The sequence below is a fragment of the Arachis hypogaea genome, chromosome 5 (genome assembly GCF_003086295.3).
Source record: "Arachis hypogaea cultivar Tifrunner chromosome 5, arahy.Tifrunner.gnm2.J5K5, whole genome shotgun sequence".
In the NCBI taxonomy this organism is placed as follows: domain Eukaryota; kingdom Viridiplantae; phylum Streptophyta; class Magnoliopsida; order Fabales; family Fabaceae; genus Arachis; species Arachis hypogaea.
The window spans coordinates 95,586,171-95,599,206 of NC_092040.1; the positions used below are offsets into that span (position 1 = coordinate 95,586,171).

Genomic DNA, 13,036 nt, shown 5'->3' on the forward strand with positions numbered 1-13,036 from the left:
TTAAGAAATTATATGCTATACTTTGATTTGTATATTTTCTTTCCTCGTTATATTAGAAATTTAGAATAAAAGTTTTATAAAAAAATATATTTAAAAAATAGTATGAAAGTGCATGTTTGCGTGTTATTATTTTGTTAAAAAAATATTTTTTTAATAAAAAAATATCTTTTTTATTTTTTATCGTATTTGGTAAATTTTTAGTAGTAAAAGTAAAAGTATTAGTAAAATTAAAAAAAAAATTTTGAGAAGCTGTAATTTATATTTTTTTTTTAAATTTTTTTTTTTTAAAAAAAAGATATTTTTCATGTAATAAATAAACAAAAAAGTACTTTTATATTGTTATACCCAAATATAATTGATAAATAAAAAGATCTTTTTACATGAGATATCCAAACATAAAATTACTTTTACTTCTTTATAAGATCTTTTCAAAAAAGATAACGATCTTTTCTTAAAAGCTCATCCAAACAAGTCTTAAATAACACATCTCACCAAAAAAATTATTATTTTGATCATTTGATTTTCTAAGTTTTATTTTGAGATTGTGTTAGATTTAAGGGAAAATCAAATATCAGAAAGTGGATTTTTTTTCCCTTTTCTAGAATTTCACCGTCCTAAGGTGCACTTATACTACTACTACTACTGCTGCTGTGTCATTAATCTTATTTGGTAAAAGTGATACATAACAAAATAATTTAGGATAAACTGAAAGTTAAAATGATAAGAAGAATTATATAACGAATATTTGAATATCATTAAATTAAAATCTCCAATATAAAGATGGCGACGACTAGATAATGCATAGTGATACTAGTAAATTTGAAAAACACTAGACGAATGACCGACAGAGTTTATTATTTTTGGTTAACAATTAATCAATAATATTTAAAAGTGTAAGCTAAAAATATGTTGTTGGATTAAAAAAATTGGACTGATGACTCATGACTAAAGCACTAACCAAAAACAATAAACTTTACTATTCTTTGAATTTTTCTCTTACTTTATTTTTTTTATTAATAAAATAGTAAGGAACAAAAAAAATGACATTCAAATGGCACAATTATAAGGAGTATATCCTTAATAAAAACTGCTGCTGTGAAATAAAGATAAGCAAGTTTTCTGCATTAAATATCTTGTTATTATACAACACAGAGGATTTTATTTAGTTTCGGCAGGATTTATTTCCTCTTATTGATATATCTATATGTACCATGCTATCCTATAGCTATGTTCTATGTTCTATGTTTTTAACAAGGCACTGACTCCAACTCCATAATTGGCACCATCGAAGGACTGTATCAAAAAGCCATTATGGGTCATACTTTCTTCTATTTTAATCATCACTGTCCAATTTAGTATATCAGTAGATCAATGTATTTAAATACAAATAAATACATATCTGTTAATCTAAAAATATACTAAAAAAATAAGTGATAGATTAAAAAATAACAAAATATCAAATAATCATGTTACTTGTATATAAAAAATCAATCACCAAATCAGTTGTCATGTGTAAAATACATATTGCAACATAAAATACACATTAAAAATGATTTAAACAATATATGTGTTTATATACAAACACATGAATGATTGATTTTTGCATACATGTAGCAGATTTTTTTGGTGTACACATAATATGATTGAATACCTATATATCTTAGATGATACTGACCTTGATCACAAAATCAAGCTAGTTTGTCACCATCAATATCCAATTTATGCTCACGTTTTGAATTTCTAAGAAGAGGAACAGCATCACACTGTCCAACACTATTCCTCTCGCCAAAAGAATATGATTCACCACTTTGTAGCAATACTTGCAATGCCTCCTTCATGGTAGGTCTAGAATCAGGAAGCTTTGAAGTGCACATCACCCCAAGTTTGAAAACATGACACATCTCATCCATGTAAATAGGTTCCATGACTTCTTTATCAAGTAGCTCTTCAATGTTGCTTCCTAACTGAATGTGTTTCCATGCCCATTCTGCAAGAGATGAGTGCTCATCTCCATAGTTAGCTTCTTTACCTGTTGTCAGCTCCAATAGGATCACCCCAAAGCTAAAAACATCAATCTTTTCACTGACTTTTGTGGTCTGAATGTATTCTGCATTTCAAGTATGAAGGAAAACAATATCAACAGCAACTAAGAGAAGTTGATTGATCAATGCTGCATAGCTAGAATTATTTGACACAATTATTGCCAACATTATACTAAGGTATACCATTTAAGGACTAATGTAACAGAAGATTTACCTGGAGCAAGATATCCAAATGATCCAACAACAGTTGACATGGTGGCAAGTTCCCCTGGCTTGATCAACATCCTTGCTAGGCCAAAATCAGCAACTTTTGCATTGAATTGATAATCCAAAAGTATGTTGCTCGTTTTCACATCGCGATGAACAATGGGCGGGGAGCAATCATGGTGCATGTAGCTCAGTCCTTGTGCAACACCAATGGCTATTTGTATTCTCTTGGGCCAATTCAGTGCAACATGATGATGTTGGACTGAACCTGAAATAGATAGTGATGATGGCTTGATCTTCTTGTGCAGCCATTTGTCAAGGCTTCTATGCTCCATATACTCATAAACAAGAAGCATAGAATCATCATTGTGGATGCAGCATAGCAATTTCACAATGTTTCTATGTCGAATGCTGCTTAATATCTTAACTTCAGAGAGAAACGAATTCTCAAGCTTCCGGTCTGGCTTTCTGTTCCCAGAAATCTTCTTGACAGCAACAAAGCCGAAACCATTGACATTGACACGGTAGACTGTACCATATCCTCCACTGCCAATGATATTATGTTCTGTCATTGAAGAAACTATATCCGATTCAGTGAAGCTCAGCCTTTGGAATGAAGTGAGCTTCCATGAGTTATCCACTTTCTTCCTTTTCCTGATGAATCTGATAACCAAGAATAACACCACAATAGCGAGTAATGAGACTGCTAAAACAAGGCCTATGATCAAGGCAAGGGACCAAGATGATGAGTCCTTGCTTGAATTTTGTGAGCCAGAATTGCACAATGTAATGTTCAGCACCGGTGTATCAGCGCAAAGGCCAGGATTGTCCAAAAAGCTTGTGTCGAATGCAGAATTCTGAAATTCACTTGGAACTTTCCCAGTCAGATGATTGGATGATAGATTGAGATTGGTGAGTCTTGAAGACAGAGAAGGAACATGGCCAGAGAATTGATTCTCTGAGAGGTCAAGTTCTAGAAGTGCAGGTAATGGATCAATTGAATCTGGGATTTGTCCATACAAGTGATTATGGCGCAAATTTAGAGTAACTAGAGAGTTCCACGAGGCTATGTCTGAAGGAATTGTCCCAGTGAGGTTGTTCTGATCAAGCAAGAGTTTTGTTAACTTGGGAAGTTCTGTTAGCTCATGAGGAATAGTTCCATTCAAATAGTTCTTACTTGCAATAAACTCTACCACATTAGTCCAAGATGACACGCCAGGTGGAATTCTACCAGAAAACTGATTGTAACTTATGTCGAAGAGCGAAATGCTCGGTGACAATTCATCAGGGATTTCACCAGTGAACCTATTATGATGTGCTATGAAATTCACCAAATTGGGAGATTTCCAAAGGCCACTAGGAATGTTACCAGAAAATTCATTGCTCCAAATTTTCAGGTTCTGAAGGGTACTACAATTTCCTAGTGACTCTGGCAGCTCACCATTCAAGCTATTTTCATAAACAGTTAATGTAAGTAATTCACCATAATAGCATAAATTCTCTGGAAGCATTCCAATAAAATTGTTGGATGAAATTTGAAAGGATTGAAGCTTGGAGTTTCGGCCGAATTGGGGAGGAAGAGTACCTGATAGGTTGTTCATGAAGACACGAAAATCCACTAGAGATGGAAGACTCCCTATGCTTTGTGGTATCTCCCCTGACAAGTTATTCATGTTCAATTTGAATTCCATTAGCATTTGGAGTTTTCCAAAATCTTCTGGTATTTTCCCTGTAAGCATATTCTTTGATAATGAAATGTTGGTCAGATTCGATGCTTCAATCTTGGATGGTATCTCCCCAGAAAGTTTGTTTCCCCAAAGGTACACAACACTCAGATTCTTCAGCAAGAACAAACTGCTTGGAATTTCTCCGGTTAAATCGTTCTGCGACAAATCCAGCTTCTCCAGTGCAACCATTTCTCCAATTCTCTCAGGAATTTCATCAAACAGGTTGCACTCAAACATGTAAAACACTTTCAGCTTATTCAACTTGGTCCAGCTCAACGAAAACCTCGAAGGCGGAAGCAATTCGTTACTGGACAAATCCAAGGTTTCGAGATTAGACAAGTTTCCAATCTCGTCAGGGAGAGTACCATTGAATAAACAATCTTGCAGTGCAAGGAACCTTAGTTCCTTCAAATTTCCAACACTGGAAGGAATGTCACCGGTGAAATTGGAATAACTAAGGTTAAGGTACTTCAAACTGGACAAAGTATCAATATCATGAGGTATTTCACCAACATAGTAGTTCATAGAAAGATTAAGATACTCAAGCTTGGAGCAATTGTAGAGATAATTTGGGAACACCCCAGGAATTGAGTTGTTGCTGAAATCAACAAGTGTGAGGTTCTTGAGATCACAAATGAAAGATGGCACTGTTTGATTGATGTTAAGATTAACCAAAGTTATTCCTGTGACAGAACCATTGGTGCAAGAAATCTCAGGCCAAGAACAATGAGAGGAGTTTGATGGGGTCCAGTGACTGAGAAAAGAAGGGTCTTGAAGGTAATGCTTGATCCTCATTAGGACTTGATGTTCTTGATCATGAAGAAGCTGAGACTCAGAGTTTGCATGGTTCAAGAACATGATGATCAACGCCACAAGAGTGAAACATGAAAGTCTAACTTCCTTCATCTGTGTTTGATTTCTTTTTCTTTGTTCGTTAGATGAACAAAAATGGAGTTTGATTTGCAAAGTGATTTATTGTTTGTAAAGTGGGAATGTGATTACGAATTTGGAGAATTGTGTTTTGGTCCTGAAAATTTCAAAACGTTGAATATTGAAATCCATTGTGTTAATATGTGTGTTTTGGGTCAGAAAAGTCAATGCCTTTCTTGGGACGGAAAAAGTCATTAATAACCAATTAACTACTGTCTGGAAATTTGACTCTTGATAATTGATTAAGATTTTATTGGTCTAAATAAAAGTATTTTTTTAAAAGAAGAATATTTTAAATTTTTTTATTGGTAATTCAATCAAGGAAAAGAGAGAAAAATAAAGAAGAGGGAACAAATATGAAATATTTAATAAATATGATTTAATGTTTTACATAATATATTTTTTAATATTCATATAAAAAGAAATTATTCTAGTTTATTCAATTTTGCTTATAATCCAGAACCCAACTAATTTAGCTGCAAGTGCCCAATTCACACGCAGAAAACTATGACCAACATGGATGGAAAACCAGCCAACCAGGGTCAAAAAATTGCTATGTATACCGTGTTCATATATCCCATTTATTAATAAGAAATTATTTGATTATATTAACTGTGGGTTCCAGTTTCCAAATATTCCAGCAAATTGTTTTGTTTTTCAAATACTATGAACAAATATTATCGTTTTAGATTAATATTTAATTAACAATAATTTATACTTAAATTCACAAAAATTTTGTACACAAAATGATGAAATACGGTGTTGTGCTTACGTGTCAAACACTTTAGAATATTTCGATAAGTTATTTTGTCTTAATAAAAAATAAAAAATTACTTTTTAGATATATTTAAATATAATTATGTGTCAGTATGTTCAGTTTTATTTTTAATATATATTTTTAAAATAAATTTAAAAATTATATATATTATTATTTATTAAAATAAAAAATATATTTTATATAATTAAAATAACCCATTAAAAATAATTAAAAAATTAATTTATCTTTTAATATTAATAAAATATTAAAATATCATTACGATTTATCCAAAAAATATTTTATATTTTATATAAATGCGATCTTATTCAATTTTAGAATTCCTGGTCGAGTCGACGTGTCCTGTATCATGTCATGTCCCATGTTCTTATTAGTGTCGTGCATCATAACAAAAAAATACATAATTTACATCTATATTTACTATAATTTACAAATATAAATCAATATAAATTGTATATATATTTACCTATATAAATTAGTAAAATTTATTTATTAAAAGTAATTTAATGTTTGTTTTATAAATGCCGGCCAAGATTATTAAAAATTACTAACTCCTAAATAGTGATATTATTTTTGTACAAAAAAAATTTAGCTATATATTTATATGGAACTATTTTATATAAATATGTATAAATATATGGTGATCGATGACTAAATTTGATAATTAATTTTTGTATGTATATAATTTTTTAAAAATAAAAAAATTATATTATATTAAAAAATAATTTCCATATATTGACAACAAGAGAGTTTTACAAATATATCTAATAGTGTATCGTTATATAAGTCAAACAAATTAATTTTCAAATCATAATTAAACTAATTTTGACTTCTAAATATTCACATACATGTCAATCAATTCTAGTTTTCTGTTAGGTGCAAGAATGTCACTATTGATTTGCATGGGACTAATGATGCACGGAAAAGGAAACGTAATACACACACATAAAAATAGAGAAATTTTTGAGTCCATCAATTTTTTTTTGTAATTTTAGTTATTATTTAATCAAAATTTTGCTAATTTATATCTTAAGGATATAAATTAATCATATTATAAAAAAGTATTTTATAAAATTTATTATAAAAATTAATTTTTATACGTTTTTAATACATTGAATATATTAAAAATATTAAAAATTTTATTATTATATGTTTAAAATATGTCTTTAAGATACAAATTAATTAAAATTTTTAATTAATATAAATATTAAATTATCTTTAATAAATAAATTTTATTAATTTATATATATAAATTTTAATAAATATAAGTACAAATTATTATTAATTATGTGTTGATCTAAAATAATAATATTTATTAATTATGGTAGCATTGCTCTAAAATTAAGAAGGATATAACACACTAAACTTAAGTTATAAACCTTCTGACAAGCTAATATCAAAGTAAACCAACGTTAAGTCTAAATCAGATTAAATTAGACTAGCAAAGTATATATCATACCAATTAACAAGTAGAACGCAGCCAATGGATCTCTAAAATCACTTATGTTAAGGTTAATTAGAGAAAAAACTGTTTATAGGGTTAAAAATCATGTGTTTAAATTTAGGTGAAAAAAATTACTAAATAGGAATTTTCCATATTAAAGCACGTCGAATTGAATCAAAGTTATCAAACCAACGACACCTCAAATTAGGCCAAATCAAAATGATGTTATATTATGTAGCTTATTTTTAGAACACATCAACACCATACGGTAGTATTTGGTGCACAGACAAAGACAAAAAAACTGAGATGAGAGATAAAAATTAAAATAAATTTCAGTATTTTATTTGGTATAAAATAGAAGATAGAAATTAAAACAAGAATGAAACCCTAATTTAATTTGCACAAAAAGTAAATTTGGAATTTAATTAATTAAAATGAAAATATTTTAAGTATAAAATGTTGTTAAAGTTTCAGTCTCCATCTTTAAAAATTTTAGTTTCTGTGTCTCTACTTTTTTGAAATACTGAAATTTCGGAAACAAAAATTTTAGTACCAATCTCTAAACCAACAAATATGATATTGAGTATTAGTCTCTCAATCTCTATCTCAGTACCTTAAAACATGATATAGCCATCATCAATACAAGTTATAACTCGGCACTAAGACCGTCATCAATATGAGCTATAACTCGGTATCATCCGTTATAGCTCGGCTTTTATGAGCCATAACTCAGTTGGATTTATGTTCTTATCATAACCGACGTTCAAACGGCAAACCCGTCAGTTACGATACCCATCATCCCAAAACCGACGTTAATGCCTAAAGCATAACGAACAAGGAACCCATCATATAAAGGAAGGTAAAGCATTTTTTCTAAGTTTGAACAAGACAATATACTGACTTAAGTTTTGGAGTGCCTTTGCAGGTACACTCCTCTCCCTCACTATTGCTCGTGCTCTCACGCTACGACGAAAAGGAAAGGCTCGGACTCAAACGTTGGATGTTCAGCCTCCGAGGTTTTAGTTCAATCATCATCAGTTAGTTGAAGCCGATCTATTTTGCAGGCAAGATCAATTGGCGCCCACCGTGGAGCCCGAAGAAATAAGTTCTCTCTTTTGGTCCCATTACTTTCGCTCACACCCATGACTGACGTACCACCCCCTTCTACATCCGAACTTCTGCAGATGGTAACCGAGCTACAGCAAGCCAATCAGTGGATGGCCGACGAGAATTAAATAATAGCTGCTCAAATTGCTGAACTGAACCATGCTCAGATCGAAAATAACAGCGCTCATCGATAGCAAACAGAAGATAATAAGCATCATTTCGACCCCTCCCACGTCTCGGAGACCAACCGAGTTGAGGGAGCCCAGCCTGAAGATGAAAACAAGGAGCCTGATGAGCTTGTAGGACCCTTCACGCCAGAAGTGATGAACTTCGAATTACCACAAAGATTCATCCTGCCATTGACACTCACACCATATGATGGGCTAGGAGACCCAAAAAAGTTCACTAAAAAATTCCGATCAATAATGATCGTTAACGGTGCATCAGATACTATTTGATGCCGTTGTTTTCCGAATTATTTAGACGGTCCTGCACTTGATTGGTTGTGTGCTTTGCCTGCAGGTTCTATCTCACAATTTCAGCAGTTGGCCAAGCTATTTGAAGAACACTTCGCTGGATCTGCAATTTATCTGCATGACTCGGATTATCTGAATACAATCAAGCAAGGACCAAAGGAGAGCCTGAAGGACTATATGACCCGCTTCACGAAAGTCGCCATTAGTATACCCGACCTCCACCCCGAGGTCCATCTGCACGCAATCAAAAGCGGACTCCGACCTGGGAAGTTCCAAGAAACCATCGCGATAGCCAAGCTGAAGATCCTTGCCGAGTTTCGCGAGAAAGCCAAGGGCCAAATTGATATCGAGGAGCTCAGACAAGCTCGGAAGTTCGAGAAAACATATTACTGAGACGAAGATAAGGCTCCGAGCACTAAGAAAAATTTTAAACTAACTCCTCGATTTGATTCTTATACGCAGTTCAACACTAAGAGAGAAGACATAATCAAAGAAATCTTAAATTCAAAGCTAATCAAGCCACCAAGGAAAGCTAGTACCTATCAAGATACCAAGAATGTGGACAAGTCCAAATATTGTGCTTTCTACCAGAAGCACAGCCACACCACTGACGACTGTGTGGTCGCAAAGGACCTCTTGGAGCGGCTAGCTCAGCAAGGACACCTTGACAAGTATATTGGAGGTCACATCCAAAAAATGTACCACACCTTCCACAACCAATGACTCGTCTGAGCACCTAAACCGAGAAAAAGAGAAGGTATCCTCAATCCAATACGAAAAACCACGAGGTGTAATTAATTTTATTTCAGGGGGATACGCCAGTGGAGGATACTTAAACTCGGCTAGAAAGAGATCATTTCAAGCAATATGCTCTGTGGAGGGACCACAACGCGAGATTCAAATCGCAAACAAACTCCCGCAAGTAACTTTTACACACGCAGACTGCAATTCTAGCATCCAGATCTTAGATGATCCTGTGGTCATCACTCTTCAATTAAGGGATCTGTTGGTAAGAAAAGTACTCCGAGATCCCGAGAGCAGTGCCGACGTTCTATTCTACTCAACATTCTAAAAGATGAAGCTCAGTGACAACATTCTCGAGTCAACAGGGGGAGACCTAGTCGGTTTCTCGGGAGAGCGAGTTCCAATATTAGGTTCAGTGTGGTTACAAACCACACTGGGTGAGCATCCTCTTTCAAAAACTTGTGATATTCAATATTTAGTTATAGATTGCTTTAGCCCATATAATCTTATACTTGGCCGACCTTTCTTAAACAAGTTCAGTGCAATTGTCTCTACAGTTCACCTGTGTGTCAAGTTTCCTCTACAGGACGATCAAGTTGTAACGATCCACGGAGATCATAAAGAAGCACGCCAATGTTACAACATCAGCATGAAATTCCCAAATTGTTCCCACCAACAAGTCAACAATGTCGACCTCGTCACCAACAACTCGGCATTAGCCGACCTGGATCCAAGAGCCAACTTTCTTGAACGACCTACACCATCAGACGACTTACAGAAAGTTTATTTCAATAATGATCCTAATAAATTTACTTATGTAGGTACATCAATCAGCGCGGCGGAGCTAAAGGACATCGCTACCTTTCTACAAGAACAAGCCGACCTATTCGCATGGACGCCTTCAGACATGCCCGGCATCGACCCACAAATCATCACCCACAAACTGGCTATAAACCCGCCTGACCAGTACAGCAAAAGAAAAGAAAACTCGGCGATGAAAAGAAAAGGACATCATTAGAATAAACTCAAAAACTTATCAACGCAGAATTCATCAAAGAAATCAGATTTACTGCCTGGTTTGCAAATGTGGTAATGGTAAGAAAACAAAACGGTAAGTGGCACATGTGCGTCGACTTTACTAACTTAAACAAGGCATGCTCGAAGGATTCTTATCCTTTACCATCCATAGACTCTTTAGTAGATAACCCTCAGGTTATGCTACCTTAAGTTTTATGGATGCGTATTCGGGTTATAATCAAATCCTCATGCACCCCTCTTATCAAAGTAAAACGGCATTTATCACTGATTTTGGTAACTACTGTTATACAGTTATGCCCTTTGGATTAAAGAATGCAGAAGCAACTTACCAACGTCTTATGGACAAGGTCTTCGCCAAATAGATCGGCAGAAATATCGAAGTGTATGTCGATGACATGGTCGCCAAAACAAAGATCGGCAAAAACCATATCGATGATTTAACAGAAATATTCGGCGAAATACACCGCTACAACATGCGTCTAAACCCAGAGAAATGCGCATTCGCCGTTCAAGGTGGTAAGTTCTTAGGTTTTTTACTAACAAGCAGGGGCATTGAGGCAAATCCTGACAAATGCCGAGCAATTGTGGATATAACAAGCCCAACAACAGTAAAAGAAGTACAACGCCTTACAGGAAGACTTGCTGCGCTATCGAGATTTGTACCATATTTAGCTTCAAAGTCTATTCCCTTTTTCCAAACAATAAAAAAGAAAAGCAAATTTGAATGGAACGACGACTGTGAGAGAGCTTTTACCAAACTAAAAACAACTCTCTCACAACCGCCGATATTGCAAAAACCCCTCCAAGGGGAGGATTTATTCTTATATTTATCAGTTACTAATTGGGTGATAAGTTCTACTCTTGTTATAGAAAGGAACAAAGCTCAGCATCCGATATATTTTGTCAGTAAAACTCTCCAACACGCCGAGCTCAACTATCCGAGAATAGAAAAGCTCGCCTTAGCCCTAATATTTTCGGCGAGAAGACTCCGACCTTATTTCCAGAGCCATGTAATCTATGTCAGAACATATCACCCACTAAGACAGGTGTTACACAAACCAAAAATTGCAAGCAGACTAATAAAATGGGCAATCGAATTGTCTGAGTTCGACATCAGGTATCAATCCAGGGGACCGATTAAGTCCCAGTTCTTGGCCGATTTTATTGCAGAGCTTACAATACCTTCAGAAGAGGACCATAGAAAGCAATGGACTTTATATGTAGACGGCTCATCCAACAATGAGGGCTGTGGAGCTGGAATCCGCCTGGAGGCCGACGATGTCTTCATCCTGAAACATTCCTTACACTTATCTTTTAAAGCCAGCAACAACCAATCCGAATATGAAGCCCTAGTCACAGGACTCTGACTTTGTTTGGATCTCCAAATATCTGCCATAAAGGTATATTGTGACTCCCTACTAATAGTACAGCAGGCAAACGACCTTTTTCAGGTAAGGGATCCTCTTCTTTCTAAATATCTACTATTAGTGAAAGATTTAACTTCAAAATTCTCAAAATTTGAAATACAACACATACCACGAGAATAAAACCAAAGGGCCGACATTTTATCTAAACTCGGTAGCACACAATTTGACTTATCTACACTACATCAATTCACTATAACATCTCCAAATGTTAGTCTAACAGATGTGTTAAGTGTTACACAGGAAAGGAATTTGAGAAACGACTTCATACAATATTTACAAACAGGTCATGTACCAGATAACGTCGACAATACAAAGAAGTTCCGCAGACAAGCATCTTTTTTTCACAATACTCAACGGAGCCCTGTACAGACGAGGATACACTCGCCCATTGCTAAAATGCCTTAGCAAAGCCGAGGCAGACATAGCATTGTCAGAAGCACATGAAGGAATTTGCGGAACACATACAAGAGCTCGGAGCTTAGTCTCAAAAATCCTCCGCGCCGGTTTCTTTTGGCCAACTTTAAAGCATGATAGCCAAAACAAAGTTCGGACTTGTGACAATTGCCAGAAACACGCCTCGATCATACATATTCCTGCCGAGGATATACATCATTCCAATGTTACATGGCCTTTCAACCGATGGGGGCTGGATATACTCGGTCCGTTCCCCACAGCACTGGGCCAGGTAAAATTTCTTCTAGTTGCAATTGATTATTTCTTAAAATGGGTTGAGGCCCAACCTTTGGCTAAGATTACATCCCAACAAATGAGCTCTTTCATTTGGAAACATATTATTTGCTGTTTTGGCATTCCTCACCATATCATCACTGACAATGGTCGACAGTTTGTCGATAAGAAATTTCAATCTTTTTTGCAGAATCTTAAAATCAAACAACACTTTGCCTCCGTTGAACATCCTCAGACAAACGAACTAGCGGAGGCAGCAAATAAAGTTATCTTACATGCACTTAAGAAGAAATTAGACAACGCTAAGGGACTCTGGGCCGAGCTAATTCCTGAAGTCCTTTGGGGATATAATACAACACCACAATCATCAACCAAAGAAACACCATTCCGACTCGTATATGGCTCTGAAGCTATGATACCACTGAAAATCTC

General features: G+C 34.6%; 1 protein-coding gene across 1 annotated transcript; it reads right to left on the minus strand.

The window, feature by feature from the left end:
• Positions 1-1,094: 1,094 nt before the first annotated feature.
• On the minus strand, positions 1,095-5,084 carry LOC112802075 (uncharacterized). The gene is made up of 2 exons (XM_025845082.3): positions 2,257-5,084; positions 1,095-2,107 (listed from the first exon to the last, which is right to left on the minus strand). The coding sequence occupies exons 1-2, from the start codon at positions 4,880-4,882 to the stop codon at positions 1,689-1,691; spliced, it is 3,045 nt and encodes a 1,014-aa protein (XP_025700867.1). The 5' UTR covers positions 4,883-5,084; the 3' UTR covers positions 1,095-1,688.
• Positions 5,085-13,036: the final 7,952 nt, after the last annotated feature.